Genomic DNA, 14554 nt, shown 5'->3' with positions numbered 1-14554 from the left:
GCTGCTTTGTTTCCCATTAGTCATACTTCTTGGAGTTTTACCCTTCCCTCCCCCCCCCACTTTCTAGTTTAAAGTCCTGTTGACCATCCTATTTACCCTTTTCGCTAGAACATTGGTCCCAGATCGGTTCAGTTGGAGACCGTCCCAACGGTACAGATCCTCCCTCCTGTTCTAATACTGATGCCAGTGCCCCACGAAATGGAACCCCTATTTCCCGCACCACTCCTTTAGCCATGTGTTTACTTCCCTTATTCTCGCGTCCCTATGCCAATTTGCACATGGCTTGGGGAGTAATCCGGAGATTATAACCCTTGAGGACCTGTTCTTTAATTTAGTTCCTAGTTCCTGATAATCCCAAAACAGGTCCTCTTTGCTAGTCTTACCTATGTTATTTGTCCCGACGTGGACCACAACAACTGGATCCTCCCCCTCCCTCTCCAATATCCTTTCAAGCCGGTCAGAGATGTCCCTCACCCTGGCACCGGGCAGGCAACATACCATGCGGGACTCTCGATCCTGTTTACAAAGAATGCTATCAATTCCCCTAATTATAGAATCCCCTACAACTACTATTGTCTTTTTGCTCCCCCCTCTTGAATGGCCTCCTGTGCCACGGTGCCATGGTCAGCTGGCTCATCCTCCCTACAACCCTCTTCCTCATCCACACAGGGAGCAAGTACCTCGTACCTGTTGGACAAGATCAAGAGCTGAGGCTCCTCTGTTCCTGAACACAGGATCCCTCTACCTGCCTCACTTGCAGTCACACCCTGCTGACCCTGACCACTGACCGAACTTGAGGTACTTAATCTACCGGGTGTGACCACCTCCTGAAACAAAGCATCCAGGTAGCTCTCCCGCTCCCGGATATGCTGCAGCGTCCAGAACTCGGACTCCAGCTCATCAATTCTGAGCCGGAGTTCCTCCAGCAACCAACACTTGCTGCAGATGTGGTCACTGCAGCTCGCAATGGGATCTGCCAGCTCCCACATCATACAGCTACAGCACATCACCTGCCCAGCCATTTCAACTTAGATAATTAATTTATTAATTAGCTATGCAGTGTTTTTTTTTCAAATTTGGTGCAGATTTCCTACCAACCAATCAGGTCATAGCTTTCCTGTGATGCCACTTTTTCAGTTTTGGCTTCAGTTACTCTGTGCCCCGAGGTCACGCTCCGGTTCTAGGAAGTGGAATACTTTCTACCTCAGGCACCCAGTGTCAACATTAAGCATTATAACACGGTTAAACACCAAATGAAGATTTCTATATACTCTGGCTAATAACATACCTGAGCACAAACCACAGCAGAGCACACCCTAATGGAGGAATTTCCAAGTGTTTTGTCTTTGTTGGCTTCAAAGGTTGTTGCTTTTATATCTTGTGACTCTTCACTTGGAGAAGAGCGTGAAGTTGTGGAAGGATTTGCAGATTGATTAACAGGCTGACAGATCTCCTTCCATGGCTGGCCTACATGGGTATAAGCTATTGATCCAATAGGGACAAATATACACAAAAAATGCTGGAAAAACTCAGCAGGTCTGGCAGCATCTGTGGAGAGAAGAACAGAGTGAGACTCGAAATGTTAACTCTTGTTTCTCTCTCCACAGATGCTGCCCAGCCTGCTGAGCTTTTCCAGTATTTTTTGTTTTTATTTCAAACTTCCAACATCTGCAATATTTTGCTTTTATCTTAGGGACAAATATATAGTGTGATTTAGTGTTCCCATTAATTTACATCCATCCCAAGTTGCTGACAATATCAGATATTGATAATCTGATTTATGATTTATGAAGGAGGCAATTGTGCCAAAACATCTCTTTTCAAACTTCAAGGCTCACAAAATTCAGACAGGACAAATCATCAAGTGGGAAATGCAAGTACAGGTAGGATTAAATTGCCTGGACTTGATGGGTGAGACCTGAGGCACCACAAGTGGCCCAGAATGCATATTTTGTGCATTCCTTTCCTAATGCACTAATGTGACACTTTTCAATTTCCTATTTTCTCTGAGTGCCATTGTCAATTGGTGCAACATTAAGTATGTGCAAAAGTATGTGCTGTGGGCCCATACATTCTGGAAACCGGATTGAAGCTGCCATAGCTCATTTTACGTAGTATCCTTGTAGCCGGCAATAAGAGACTTGAATCAGTTCTAACCCAGGTCCCAGAGATGAAAAGTCAATACTAAAACCACTTTGTCACCCAATCCATCTTATATATTTAAGTAATGACATTTTGCCGTCTTTTCCTAATATTTTATCTGAGACTTTATTTTTCTGCTCATTTAGTTATCAGAGATTCAAATGTCGTGCAGTTGGATGTGGATTCTGAAGTAAACCATGTTGTGGGGCCAATAAGTTCACACTCTTTCAATACCAAGGAGCCAGTATTTGTTGGCGGAGTGCCAGGTAAACACAGTGCTTGAATCTTTTCTGGGCATAAATGGAGGAACATTGGAAAGGGATTATTTTGATCTGGACCTACTTTAATGAAACTGTTGTATTGGGCAGAATTTTCTCAGCTCTGTGAAAGTGGGGCTGGAGATGTGGGTGGGATGGAGGGGGGGGGTGGTCAGAGTGAGCTGTGTGGCGACGGTTCCCTGGAGATTCCTGCCATTGGGGATGCTTCCCGGGGCAGGGCGGGATGCGGATCGGTTGTCCATTCCACAGAGGTGGGTGGGCAGCTAATTTATATACGTAAGGCTGCAATTACAGGTGTTTTTTGGGTTTACCGGAATTTTGCCAGTGGAAGCAACCCTCTGCAATGTCGGGAGCCCACAAGCTCAATGGAGGCAGCCTCCCTGCAGCAGTCCAGGGGGTTATCAGAACCTGAGGCTCCATACCCCATTGATGGGACTGCAGGAAGGAAAGGTCACCCCCAAGGCCCACAGAGAGTGTAACCCTCCATTCCGCAGGGCCTTCCACGCGGACCTTTTCCCACAGGGAGCTCTTATTCCAGAGGAGCAAAGGGCAGGTGCTGACGATGTCTCTTTACATTATCCTAGGATTTGTAGGGCTTCCCCAGGGAGGCAGTGCAGGTCCTTCACCTGCAAAGGTGTAAGCCCATTGCTGTGTTTTATGAGATAAAAGGGTACATTCCCAGCCTTGAGGCTCTTTTCCTTCAAGTTGTAGCCATGTTGCTTCAATTCAGTATGGACAATGCTGTGTGGACCAATGCTGTTGGCTTTATGTTGGTAATATCCATCAGACTCCTGATTTGAGCAGTCTTAGCAGCAAATTGAAGAGGAATCAACAAGTTAAGTTTACATTTGTTTTGATTCACCAAGTAGGCCCTGCGGTATTCTGGCTGCTGTTATCTACTGGTCTGCTGCCACGTTCAAATTTCCTCCTCTTTTTGTTGTTGCTTATCCTTGTCAGAGGTGCTTGCAGTTATGCACTTCAGATATAGTTCTGTTGCCCAGTACTTAGGCACAGAGGTGAGGCAGGTAAATCAACCTTAAATTGATTAAGGGTAGTTTATCCCCTTAAAGGATGAATGTGAATGCAACTTGGATTCATTATAATTTTATTTTAGGAGGAAGAGGAAGAGCTCTCATTAGCATTAACAAAGCAGTATATCACAAATAGGTGCAAGGGAAATGTGGTCGATGCGCAAAAACTCAAATATTGGATGTGGGATTGATCATTTTCAAGTCTCAGTTGTGCTTTGGACAAGCTCAGTAATTTTATAATATCCTGCTCAATGTTGACAAAAGCTAGAATTGCTAGCTCAAATTAGTTAGATTGAATTGAGGACAAAGGAAGGAAGGTAGTCAGACTGTACCGAATTGCATCTGTGCCTGCCTGTGACTGTATGATCGCACACGCTGCAGAATGCAGCCTTTCTGCTGCAATTCAGTAGAAATTTAGGAACACAGGTAGGCCATTCAGCCCCTAGAGCCTTTTCCACTATTCAATAAGATCAATGCTGATCTGTTTCTTAACTCCATCTGCCTTTCTGTACTTCTTAATACCCCTGCCTAACAAAGTAATTAAAAGTAGTATTAAATCATGGAAAGCCTGAGCTTTTTCTGCTTGAGAGGAGGTGATTATGAGATGTACTCATAGCGACATATAAGATAGTAAATGGTATAGAAAAGGTAAACATATAGCATTGCTACAAATTAAATAGCAGTAGTAGAATAGGAGCGAAGAATGAGTTTGAACCGGCAAAAAACAATTTTAAGAGGTTTAAGATTTTTTTATGAAAAGAGTAATCAACACATGAAACAACTCCCGGTAGGGAATTGGAGGTAAAATTCTAGCACATATCGAATGATGTTGTGGGGACCAGATCCTTTCGACATGAATGAACTGAGATAGGCCAAACAGCCATCTTCATCAGTACCTACTTTGTAGCGTTGTGAGAAGATTTTTGAGAGGGATTTTTATTTATTTGTTTGCGGGATGTAGACTATGTCAGAAAATAATGCAATTATTGCCCAACCTTAGTTTCTCTGAACAGATACTGATGGGCAACTTTCCACTGAATCAGAGAATCACAGAATTGTTACAGTAGAGGAGGCCATTCAGCCCATAGTGTCTGCACCGGCTCATAAATGAACATTATGACTTAGTGCCATTCTCTTGCCTTTTCCCTGTAACCCTGCACATTGCTTCTATCAAAAAATCATCAAATGCCCTCTTGAATGCCTCAATTGAACCTGCCTCCACCACACTTCCAGGTAGTGCATTCCAAACCCAAACCACTTGCTGTGTTAAAAAGATTTTTCTCACAGCACATTTGCTTCTTTTTGCAAATCACTTTACATCTGTACCCTCTCGTTCTCAATCCTTTTATGAGCGGGAACAGTTTCTCCCTATCTACCCTATCCAACCCCTCTATCAAATCTCCACTTAGCCTTTTCTCCAAGGAGAACAATCCCTACTTCTCCAATCTATCTTCATAACAAAGTTTCTCCCTGGAACCATTCTTGTAAATCTTTTCTGCAATCTCTCCAATGTGTTCACAGCCTTCCTAAAGTATGGTGCACAGAACTGTACACAATACTCCAGCTGAGGTCTAATGAGAATCCTATACAAGTTCAGCATAACCTCCTTGCTCTTGCACTCTATGCCACTATTAATAAAGCCCAGTGTACTGTATGCTTTATTAACTGCTCTCTACACCTGTCCTGCAAACTTTAATGACTTATGCATATATACACCCAGGTCCCTCTGTTCCTGCACACCCCTTAGAGTTGTACCCCTTATTTTATATTGTCTCTCCATGTTCTTCCTACCAAAGTGTATCACCTCACATTTCTCTATATTGAACTTCATCTGCCACCTGTCTGCCCACTCCACCAACTTGTCTATGTCCTCTTGAAGTTCTACACTGTCCTCCTCACGGTTTACAATGCCTACAAGTTTTGTATTGTCCACAAACTTTCAAATTATCCCCTGCAAACCAAGATCTAGATCATTTTTATATATCAGGAAAAGCCAGGGTCCCAATACTGACCCCTGGGGAACTCCACTACAAACCTTCCTGCAGCCTGAAAAATATCCATTAACCATTGCTCATTGTTTCCTATTACTCTGCCAATTTTGTATCCACATTGCTACTGCAGTCCTTGTGGTGTTGGGAGGGAGGCAGTGAAATTTGAATGGGAATTGTGGTCACTGTGTTTCAGTCAGTTTGAAAAGCATTTTGTAATTATTAACTAAAGCAAGGGCAGCTTAAAGAATAATTTTCTGTTTTGTTTTCTTAGAGTCACTACTCAGCCCAAAACTGAGCATGCGCCAGTCATTCACTGGTTGCATGAGAAACTTCATCATCAATGAAACTCCTGTCATTTTCACCAAAGCTGCACTGGTCAGTGGAGGAGTCAGAATCAACTCATGCCCAGCAGTCTAGTGCTTGCAAACACTGCTTCTGCAATCCATACCCAACAGCCTGAAGGAAAGCTGAGGCAATATCACATTTTTACACTTGGGGGTGCAGTAATTTATCTCAATTCAACAATCTGTCAGCCATTAATTGTTTTAGTCACTTCCTTCATCTCATTGTTTTCCAGTTTGTCCATGTGCTTTTTTCACTTCATGATTTCTTTCAACAAGTTAATTATAATTAGAACCAATAAAGTTTCTTTTTCAGTTTGTCTCATCAGGGTTGAAAGTGCTAAGAATACAAATCTAGGCCATCAAAAGGTCAAACTGTTAGTTCCAGATACTGAACGTGAGATTGCAACGTTGTTTTTGCTAACCACACTGTTTTAAATTAATACCAGTTATGACGATCCCACTTTATTATGTGCACCTGTAAGACCAATAGTGGCTCAGATTATTCAAGTCTGTTACTGATCAGAGGGGGTCAATTACATGAACATTAATGCCCACATTTCTCTTAAGAAAATAAAATAAAAACCACTTCTCACTGACCCTACAAGACCTCACACTCCACCATCCAATTTCCTGTCTAGCAGGTGCCTCTGTTGCATGACATACAGGCAAGGACCACTTGCCTTGGCTGGCTAAATGATTTGAGTTGGTGATTTCGAACAGAGCCTCCTTGGCCCCAAGTAGCAGGAGTCCCACACAATCCCACTTCCAGCTGTGGGCCTCAATGGACTTTTGGGTCTAATTAAATTCAAATCACTCCATAAGGGAAAATACTTTTTCAGAAGGTATTTTCCACAGAATTTAAAAAACTGATGGGATTGTTGAATGAAAGGAAGATGTGAATACCCTCCAAATCTGATGTTATATCTGTACAATGTTAATTTCAGTTTATCTACTTATATCTGTAATATATTCTGATATCTTGTATCAGAATGATGGCAGAATTTTGTAGTACCTATCCAGTATAAGGACTCAGAAGTTATCCATAATTTTAGGAATTATCGTACTTAAAACTAATGAGTTGATGTTCACGGGGCATTTGAGTTGCAAATATCTGTTAACGTCTTGTCCTTTTACTATTCAGTTTGTACCTCAAAGCTGCATTCAATTAGTGCACATGGAAAGTGGATTAAGTGGATAACTCTTTGAATATTAATAATGGCCTCTTTTACAGGAAAAGGCTAAATTGATTGATTGATCTGGAAATTAGGATTCAAAGGAGTTGTTCTGGTCACAAATCACAGTCATAAATTAACAGGTATTTGGAACACAAATGCTATGTTAACATCTGCCTATTAGTGTTCTTTGCATAAATTGAGAGGGCAGAAATTTCCTTATTTTGTCACAGTTAACATTTACATGTAATTTTGGATATCAGGAATAGAGGGGGATCAAACACATTTTACCCATTGCCTTCATCACTTCAGTTCCGCCACCAGTTAATGGGAAGTTGAATGCTGCAGGGACCTCTTGTGGTAGTGATGTAGTATAGCACTGTCACAATTTTATAATTTTCCAGGGGTGCATTTGAGATTAAAATGCATTTGTCCATTACAGCCTTCCAAAAACATAAATTTGAATTCAGTAAAATTTTGATATTCAGATTTCCAAAATGATATTAACCTTATTATTTCCATTTACACTTTTTTGTCATTTTTCCACCGCACCCATTCATGCTGGAAATGCACACATGCACTGAACATAGTCACCCATGTATCTGAAGTGGACATTTTGTGGGAAATTGGAGCAGAATCTCAAAGGAGCCATTGCTGCAGTTACAGCTGGAGATTAGAAGAATCCCTGTGGAAGTGCCAGGTGTCTTCTTTACTGACAGGAGTGACAACTTTCTTATTCACTAAATGGGATAGATTGCACAGCCTGACCATGTGCTTTAATGAAATGTTTAATATAGTCCTCTATATAAAACCTAATTGTCACAGGCTTCTCTTAATATAATAATATCTTTCTTTGAATAAAAATACCATTAATACTTACAACTGGTATACTGTACAATTCAAAATGGGGAATTTATTTTAAAAGACAGCTGTAAATCCATTGGTTGGCTCTTCAATTGCATACTAACAACAATGTCTGAACTTTGAATACAGTAGATGTTTGCCCAATTCTGGATGTGTTGCATATTATTGTAAACTCATGGATGATACCCATTCAATATATAACCAAATGTAATGATGCGTATGGATTAAGTATTGCATTGGTCAAATGATCATACCATAGCAATTCGTTACCTTAGTTACTGATTGATTTTGTGCTTTTAGAGTACAATTTTTAAAAAAACTAAAACAAGAAATGAATAAATCCAAGAAATAATAGCTTTCACAGTCCCAGCTCACCAACCTGTCTCAACATTAACACTGTTAATATTCTAATCTAATGTCTTAAGTAGCACTAGGTTTAAGTGTAGGCACACTGTAACAAAATCACAATTTTGCTTATGAAAATGTCTTTATTTAAGTCTGTGTTTTGCCCTTTCCATGGCCATGTAATTAAAGTGAGCCTGTCAATAACATACAGTATTCACTGGGGAAGTAACTGTCAGAATGAGAGCAGCCAGAGACTAATCCTACTGCTATGGGATGTCTGGCTCACAAGCAGAAAAAGACAATGGAAATATGATGCTGAGAGCGGCCATAGAGACCCAAAAATAACATATATTTCAAGCCCTGGTGATGACACCAATCTCAGACTACAACAACAAGATTCTCTGGAACAATCAATCAGTTTTACCTCATGTTGCAAAAGCAGCCCATCTGCTGAGTATTACTGCCCCTTCTTCCATCACCTTGTGCATGTAACTGTTAAGATGTACACATCGATATCCAGCCAGCTTTTCTCTGCGCTTACTGAAAATTGTCTTTGGGCACTTGGTAAATATACATGCATACATCTACTGTTATGCTTTGAAATGTTGTCTCAAGTAATTATTTACAACACTGACCTAATAAATTGCAGAACTTGATTTGCAAATTTCTTGTTGAGAACCTTTCATTTATAAAAATTGTGCAACAAGCTTTTGTTATTTAAAGAGAATTTCAAGCATTTCTTGTATGGAAAATAACGATTCCTCTGTTAAAGTGTGAGAATTTTGTAATTTGTTCAAGTTCCATTGAATGTTAATTTGACAGGGTTTTTAATCATAAAATATAAGGCGTGGAAGCATTTTTTTAGAAGACAACCATTTAATCTGTCCAATGTTAAAGAGCTAATAACTTTGCAAAAGGTGTGCTGAGGTGGGGAGCTAAAGGATGATACTCACAAGATTCAACAACAAGATTCTCCAGAACAGTCAATCAGTTTTACCTCACTGTTGCAAAAGCAACCCATCTGCTGAGTATTGCTGCTCCTTCTTCCATCACCTTGTGCATGTAACTGTTAAGGTGTACACATCGATATCCAGCCAGCTCCCATGCAACAGTGGTACAGGGACGTCCACTGGGTGCAAAGGGAGTGGGAATCATTGATGTATGTCATACTTACACTTGTCCCTGATTTTCTGGTGAGTATGGCTGTGCCATAGGAACTTTGCATTGTATTAATCTCGTTACAACAACAACTTGCACTTATATTTTTGCATGGTAAACTTCCCAAAGCGCTTCACCGGAGCCTTAATAAACAAAATTTGACACCAAGCCACCTAAGGAGGTATTAGGGCAGATGACTAAAAGCTTGGTCAAAGTGCTAGGTTTTAAGAAGCACCTTAAAGGAGGAAAGAGAAGTATAGAGATTGAGAGGTTTAGGAAGAGAATTCCAGAGTTTAGGGCCTTAACAACTTAAGACACACCCACCAATGGTGGAGAGTAAAATCCAAGATGCTCAAGAGGCCAGAATTTGAAGAATGCAGATATCTTGTAGGTTTGGAGGAGATTACAGGTATATGGAGGGCGAGGCCATGGAGGAATTTGAAAACATGTGTCATGCCCAGTACAGGCATGTCATATTATGAATTTTCAGTCAAAGCTCTTTAAAGATTGGACACAAACAAGCTATTAAGATGGCTGAGATAAAAGCAAAAAACTGCAGATGTTGGAGGTCCTGCTTTCTACCCTTAATGTCACCTATTAGGACATTTCTTAGCTAATATCACCACCGTCAACATCTCTTTGTTCTTTTGTCTATGACATTTTTGGCAATCTCTGCCTATCGCTGGCCCTCTATCCAGCTCTACTTGTCCCACTCACCCCTCCTTAAACCAGCTTATATTTCACCTCTCTTCTATTTTTCCTTAGTTCTGTTGAAGAGTCATACGGACTCGAAATGTTAACTGTGTTCCTCTCCACAGATGCTGTCAGACCTGCTGAGTTTTCGCAGGTGTTTTTATTTTTGTATTAAGATGACTGCTGCAAATCATGTGATTTTTGGCATTTGAACTACAGACAGTATCAAGTCTCCGGTGAATACCTAATTAAATGTAGACATTGGTGAGGATACAGCTTCTTGTGGAATTCACACATTTCATTAAGGATGGGCCAACGCTTAAAGACGATGGAATTTCTGGACTGCCTGTGTCCATGTTTCATGCCAGACAAAAGGGAAGATCAAAACTCAATGGCCACTATCAACTTCCCATTGTATCATAATGGCCTCCCCCATCCAAACTAGAATGGGTGGGCCTCAATGTTAATCCAATGGTCATGTGATTGAAGCTGATTTCAGGAACCCCACCTTTATTACCCCAGGTGCCACGTGCAGCATTTTTCCTATGGCGGGCGGGCTGGGCGAGAGTGGGCGCAAAGCCAATTGCTGCCCGCAATCGGCTCTGCACCACCATTTTACACAGGCAGGCCAATTAGTCCGCCCCGTGTAATGCGCGGGCAGTAGCGCTCAGCACTACCTGTGCAGGCGGGGGGAGGAGGGAGAGTCTGGGCCAGTGCTCTTTTGCGCATGCGCACGAAAGAGCGCAGCAATCTCCCTGAGGCACGGAGCTGCCGTGGGAGAGTGAATGGATAATAAAAGTTTAATAAATGATGTCAAAATTTATTTAAACATGTCCCCTCATGTGACTGTGTCACATGAATTGGGGCATGTTTTTAAAGTTAAGAAAATGTATTTATTTATTTTATAAAAGCTTCGGGAAACCTCATCCCACTCGTGGATGAGTTTTCCTGAAAAACGCAAAGGCCGCTTAGGCTTTTCGCCTGCCTGCCAGCCTTAAGGTTAGATGGGCAACGTTCTCAAGTGCTTCAATTAATTTCTTAATGGCCTTAATAGGCCGTTTACATTTCGGGGGGCGCGCAGCCGACTCTGGCATGTGCTCGCCGAACGAAATATCGCAATGGCACGCAATGATGTCGGGACGCATGCCTGATGTCATCGCGTGTCATTTTACGCATCATCATGTCGGGCCCGACCCCAAACACCGATGGAAAAATCCTGCCACATCAATTGTCGGGTTGTCTGAGAACCAGACTCTGAAACTAGCTGCAAGTCATCAAGCAGCCAAATATTTAACCTGTTCCAGTATCAAAGTTCACCTGAGAACCAACCTCCTAGACATTTGGCTACAAGAAAGCTTGCAATTTGGAGGGAACCCTTCCTTTCACAAGACCCTCACTTCAACTTAAATCATCAAATCCATCCAAGAAACCACAGGCCTGCCAGGAGGCAGACCGGAAATCGTAAATCAGAGACTGAATTACTGTAATCTGTAAAAGTGCACTATCTTTACCTGTATCCAATCTGTGTGAGTGTTGGAGGGGTGTGGGGGTGTGTGTGTGTGTGTGTGTGCGTGCGCATACACGTGTGTAAGACCAAGTGTGTAATGTTGCGTTTATTTGGGGTAAGTGTGTGAAAATGAATAACCTTTATTTTAAACTCATGAAAGCTTGCTGAAGTCTTTAATTGGAATTACACATTACCCATCCCAAGGGTAAGAAAAGACACACCTCTTTCCATACAAACATACTGAATTATGGGAAGAAAGAAAACAGATACATTCTTTCAGTGACACAAGGATGAGAATTTTAAAATAAAGATGTTGCTGAACAGGGAGCCAATGTGGATTGGTGAACAAAGGCTAGCACTACCATAGTGTCAGGAACAGGATTTCAGACTCTAAGTGGTTGAGTTCAACATTTGCAGGACTGTATTAATGTGCACAAAAGATCTCACTTTTATAGCTGGGCACAAAGCACATACAATTCTAGTCGAAGTAGAGCGGGTAAGTCTTTTGCACACCTCCTATCAAGAGGGCATGTCTGAGGGAGTTAGCAAGCTACCTACCAATTACACCTCTAATACCTGCAACAAATCTGGCAGCTGACAAGAGTTCAATTAAAGGCCTTACTAAGGTCCAAAAATGTTTTTCAATCAAAATTAAACCAAACCAGAATTTGTCTCTGCAATTTGGGATGGGGGTCTATATCATTGACCAAAAGTGGCCAGCATTCCTCCACCCATACTTCTGTTGTCATAGCAGGATTCTCAGAATTTTGGGGCCAAGATGTGTAAAATGTAGGTCTATCAGTGTCCTGAGCTTAAAAAAGTCACTGAATCATCTAATAATTGCAGAAATAATAGGAATCTGAAGTTAATTTGTCATCAGACGTTTTACTGACACAAATAGACTAGCAACCTCAAATGAGAGTCACCAGTTATGAAACAACTTTTCAGAACGCAACGAAGAAATGAAGAGCCTTAGCGTCTGGCACCAACTTCAAGATTTCATCTGCTGAAACTGAATCACAGGTGCTGATGGATGAACTCTTAGGAAGCCTGTCCACATTGTAAGTTTGAAGGTCTTCCCATGGTTACATAGACATCAATAGGCACATTAGTAATTGTCAGGCAGTGACTCCCATTGCATCTCCTAAGTTGCCTGTGTAATACAATCATTGGAGTTAATACACATTTCTATTGTCACAAAATAGAAAGCTTTACACCAATTTATAAGGCCTCAACAGTTAACCTTATACTGAATCTTCACAAAACATTAGGGGTAACCAAAGAGAAATGTCATGTGTTTTCCTCTTCATCCATTTTACAGACTATCACCATCACTGACACTTTTACAATTGGTTACAAAACTTATGACTTAATACTTACATATTATAGTGTTTTTAATTTTACAAATAGTTTACTGTTGGAATGCCTTTTTGAAAAAAGATTCCAAAGACTCCACATTCTAACATAAAAGGGAAGAAGAAAATTGTTAAAGATAGGGTAAGATTGTTAATCAGATCTAAATTACTTAATCTAAATATGAGGGGAAAAAAGTAAATTTGAGTGGATATTTCAAACACCAAAGGCAACAAAAAATAATGGAGCACCAAAGGAAAAAGGAGTTGATAGAAGCATTGGAAAAAATACTGCGAGGAACAAGAATTTTTGTTTTGGTCAATGTGTCTGATATGTGTAGAAATTTGCTGGATCTTTCCATGTGCTGGGGTCTCTGTCCACCTGGTGAAAAAGTTGGGGGTGCACCTGTCCTGCAGGGAATTATTGACCGTTAATTGGTCAATCAAATCAAATGATCAACCAAATGGCCAGCTTCTGGGATAAAGGTGTTCATTTCTTATTCCCAGCAGTAGCCATTCAACTGGCCCATGGGCGGCTGCGCCCCTAAGCAGTCTGTCAAAGTCATTTGGTGGAATGCCTAATTGCCAAAATATAGCTTGACTGGTGATGAGAAGGGCAACCCCCCCCACCCCCCCATCTCCATCAGATCCTTCCTTGCTGCCTCTGCGCGCTGTTCTTGAGATGGGATTTTTCTCAGTCACCTCCCGATAACCCTGAGCCTATACTCTAATGGATAGGTAGTCCCAGTTAGACAAAAAACAGGAAAGAACTGTAGTAAGCTATATGGTTTTAGCTGCTTAAACTGTAGTAGCAGTACGCACACTTTGGAGTCCCTATGTCTGGCCTCTGCCACCCTACACTTAAGGTCTTAAGAATTAGTTACATTGGAGGTATTCCTCTGCGAAGAGAGTGTTAATTTCTTATTAGATCATTTTTCCCCCCAAAACTATACTTTATTCATAAAATTTGTAGAAGTACATTATATAACAGTTCAAATTGGACATTACATAAATTGCAATGCAGGTCAGTATGTTTCAATACAGTATATGAAGTGCCTCACTATATTTGCCATTACAGTTTATATTTACAATGTAAATTTATATTTCATGTCAAATATTCTCTGGTGCATATAGCTTGAAGGGTTTTACAGGAGTTCCAATCCCTCAGTATATTGTGGTGGAAGGGCCTTAGTTAGAGGCCCTCTGTGGTGGGAAAGAGACTGTCACCTTCTGCAGCGGCTTTTGTCGATGTTCATCCTGAGCAGTTCTGTAACACAGGACTCCCAGGGACACACACCAAAATAAACGTCAACTGTTGCTGCAGGACCATCAACTCAGTGAAAGATGCTCTTTGATCTGCCCAAGTTTTGAATACTGGCACATTCCAAGGTCCAGGACTATGTTCTTAAGGATGCACTAAGGCTTGGGGTGGCCGCCAAGGCTCAGTGGGGAAAGGCCTCTGACTAAGGCCCTTCTACCACAATATACTGAGGAACTGGAACTCCTGCAAAACCTTTCAAGCTGTATCCACCAGGGAATATTTGACATGAAATATAAATTTACATTGTAAATATAAACTGTAATGGCAAATATAGTGAGGCACTTCATGTACTGTATTGAAAGATACTGACCTGCATTGCACTTTATGTAATGTCAAATTTGAACTGTTATATAATG

At 41.2% G+C, this 14554-nt stretch overlaps 1 protein-coding gene across 2 annotated transcripts in view; it reads left to right on the top strand.

Annotated features, from left to right (window-relative positions):
• Positions 1-8831, top strand: part of lama4 (laminin, alpha 4) — a 216703-nt gene extending 207872 nt beyond the window's left edge. For both annotated transcript variants that reach the window (XM_078542209.1, XM_078542210.1), the window contains exons 39-40: positions 2289-2408; positions 5714-8831. In XM_078542209.1, the coding sequence (XP_078398335.1) occupies positions 2289-2408; positions 5714-5859 (266 nt within the window). In that variant the 3' untranslated portion in view covers positions 5860-8831. The remainder of the gene's footprint in view (positions 1-2288; positions 2409-5713) is intronic.
• The last annotated feature ends 5723 nt before the right edge of the window (positions 8832-14554 follow it).

Source organism: Cetorhinus maximus, chromosome 5 (assembly GCF_964194155.1).
Source record: "Cetorhinus maximus chromosome 5, sCetMax3.hap1.1, whole genome shotgun sequence".
Taxonomy (NCBI): Eukaryota; Metazoa; Chordata; class Chondrichthyes; order Lamniformes; family Cetorhinidae; genus Cetorhinus; species Cetorhinus maximus.
This window is presented reverse-complemented; position numbering and strand designations above follow the sequence as displayed.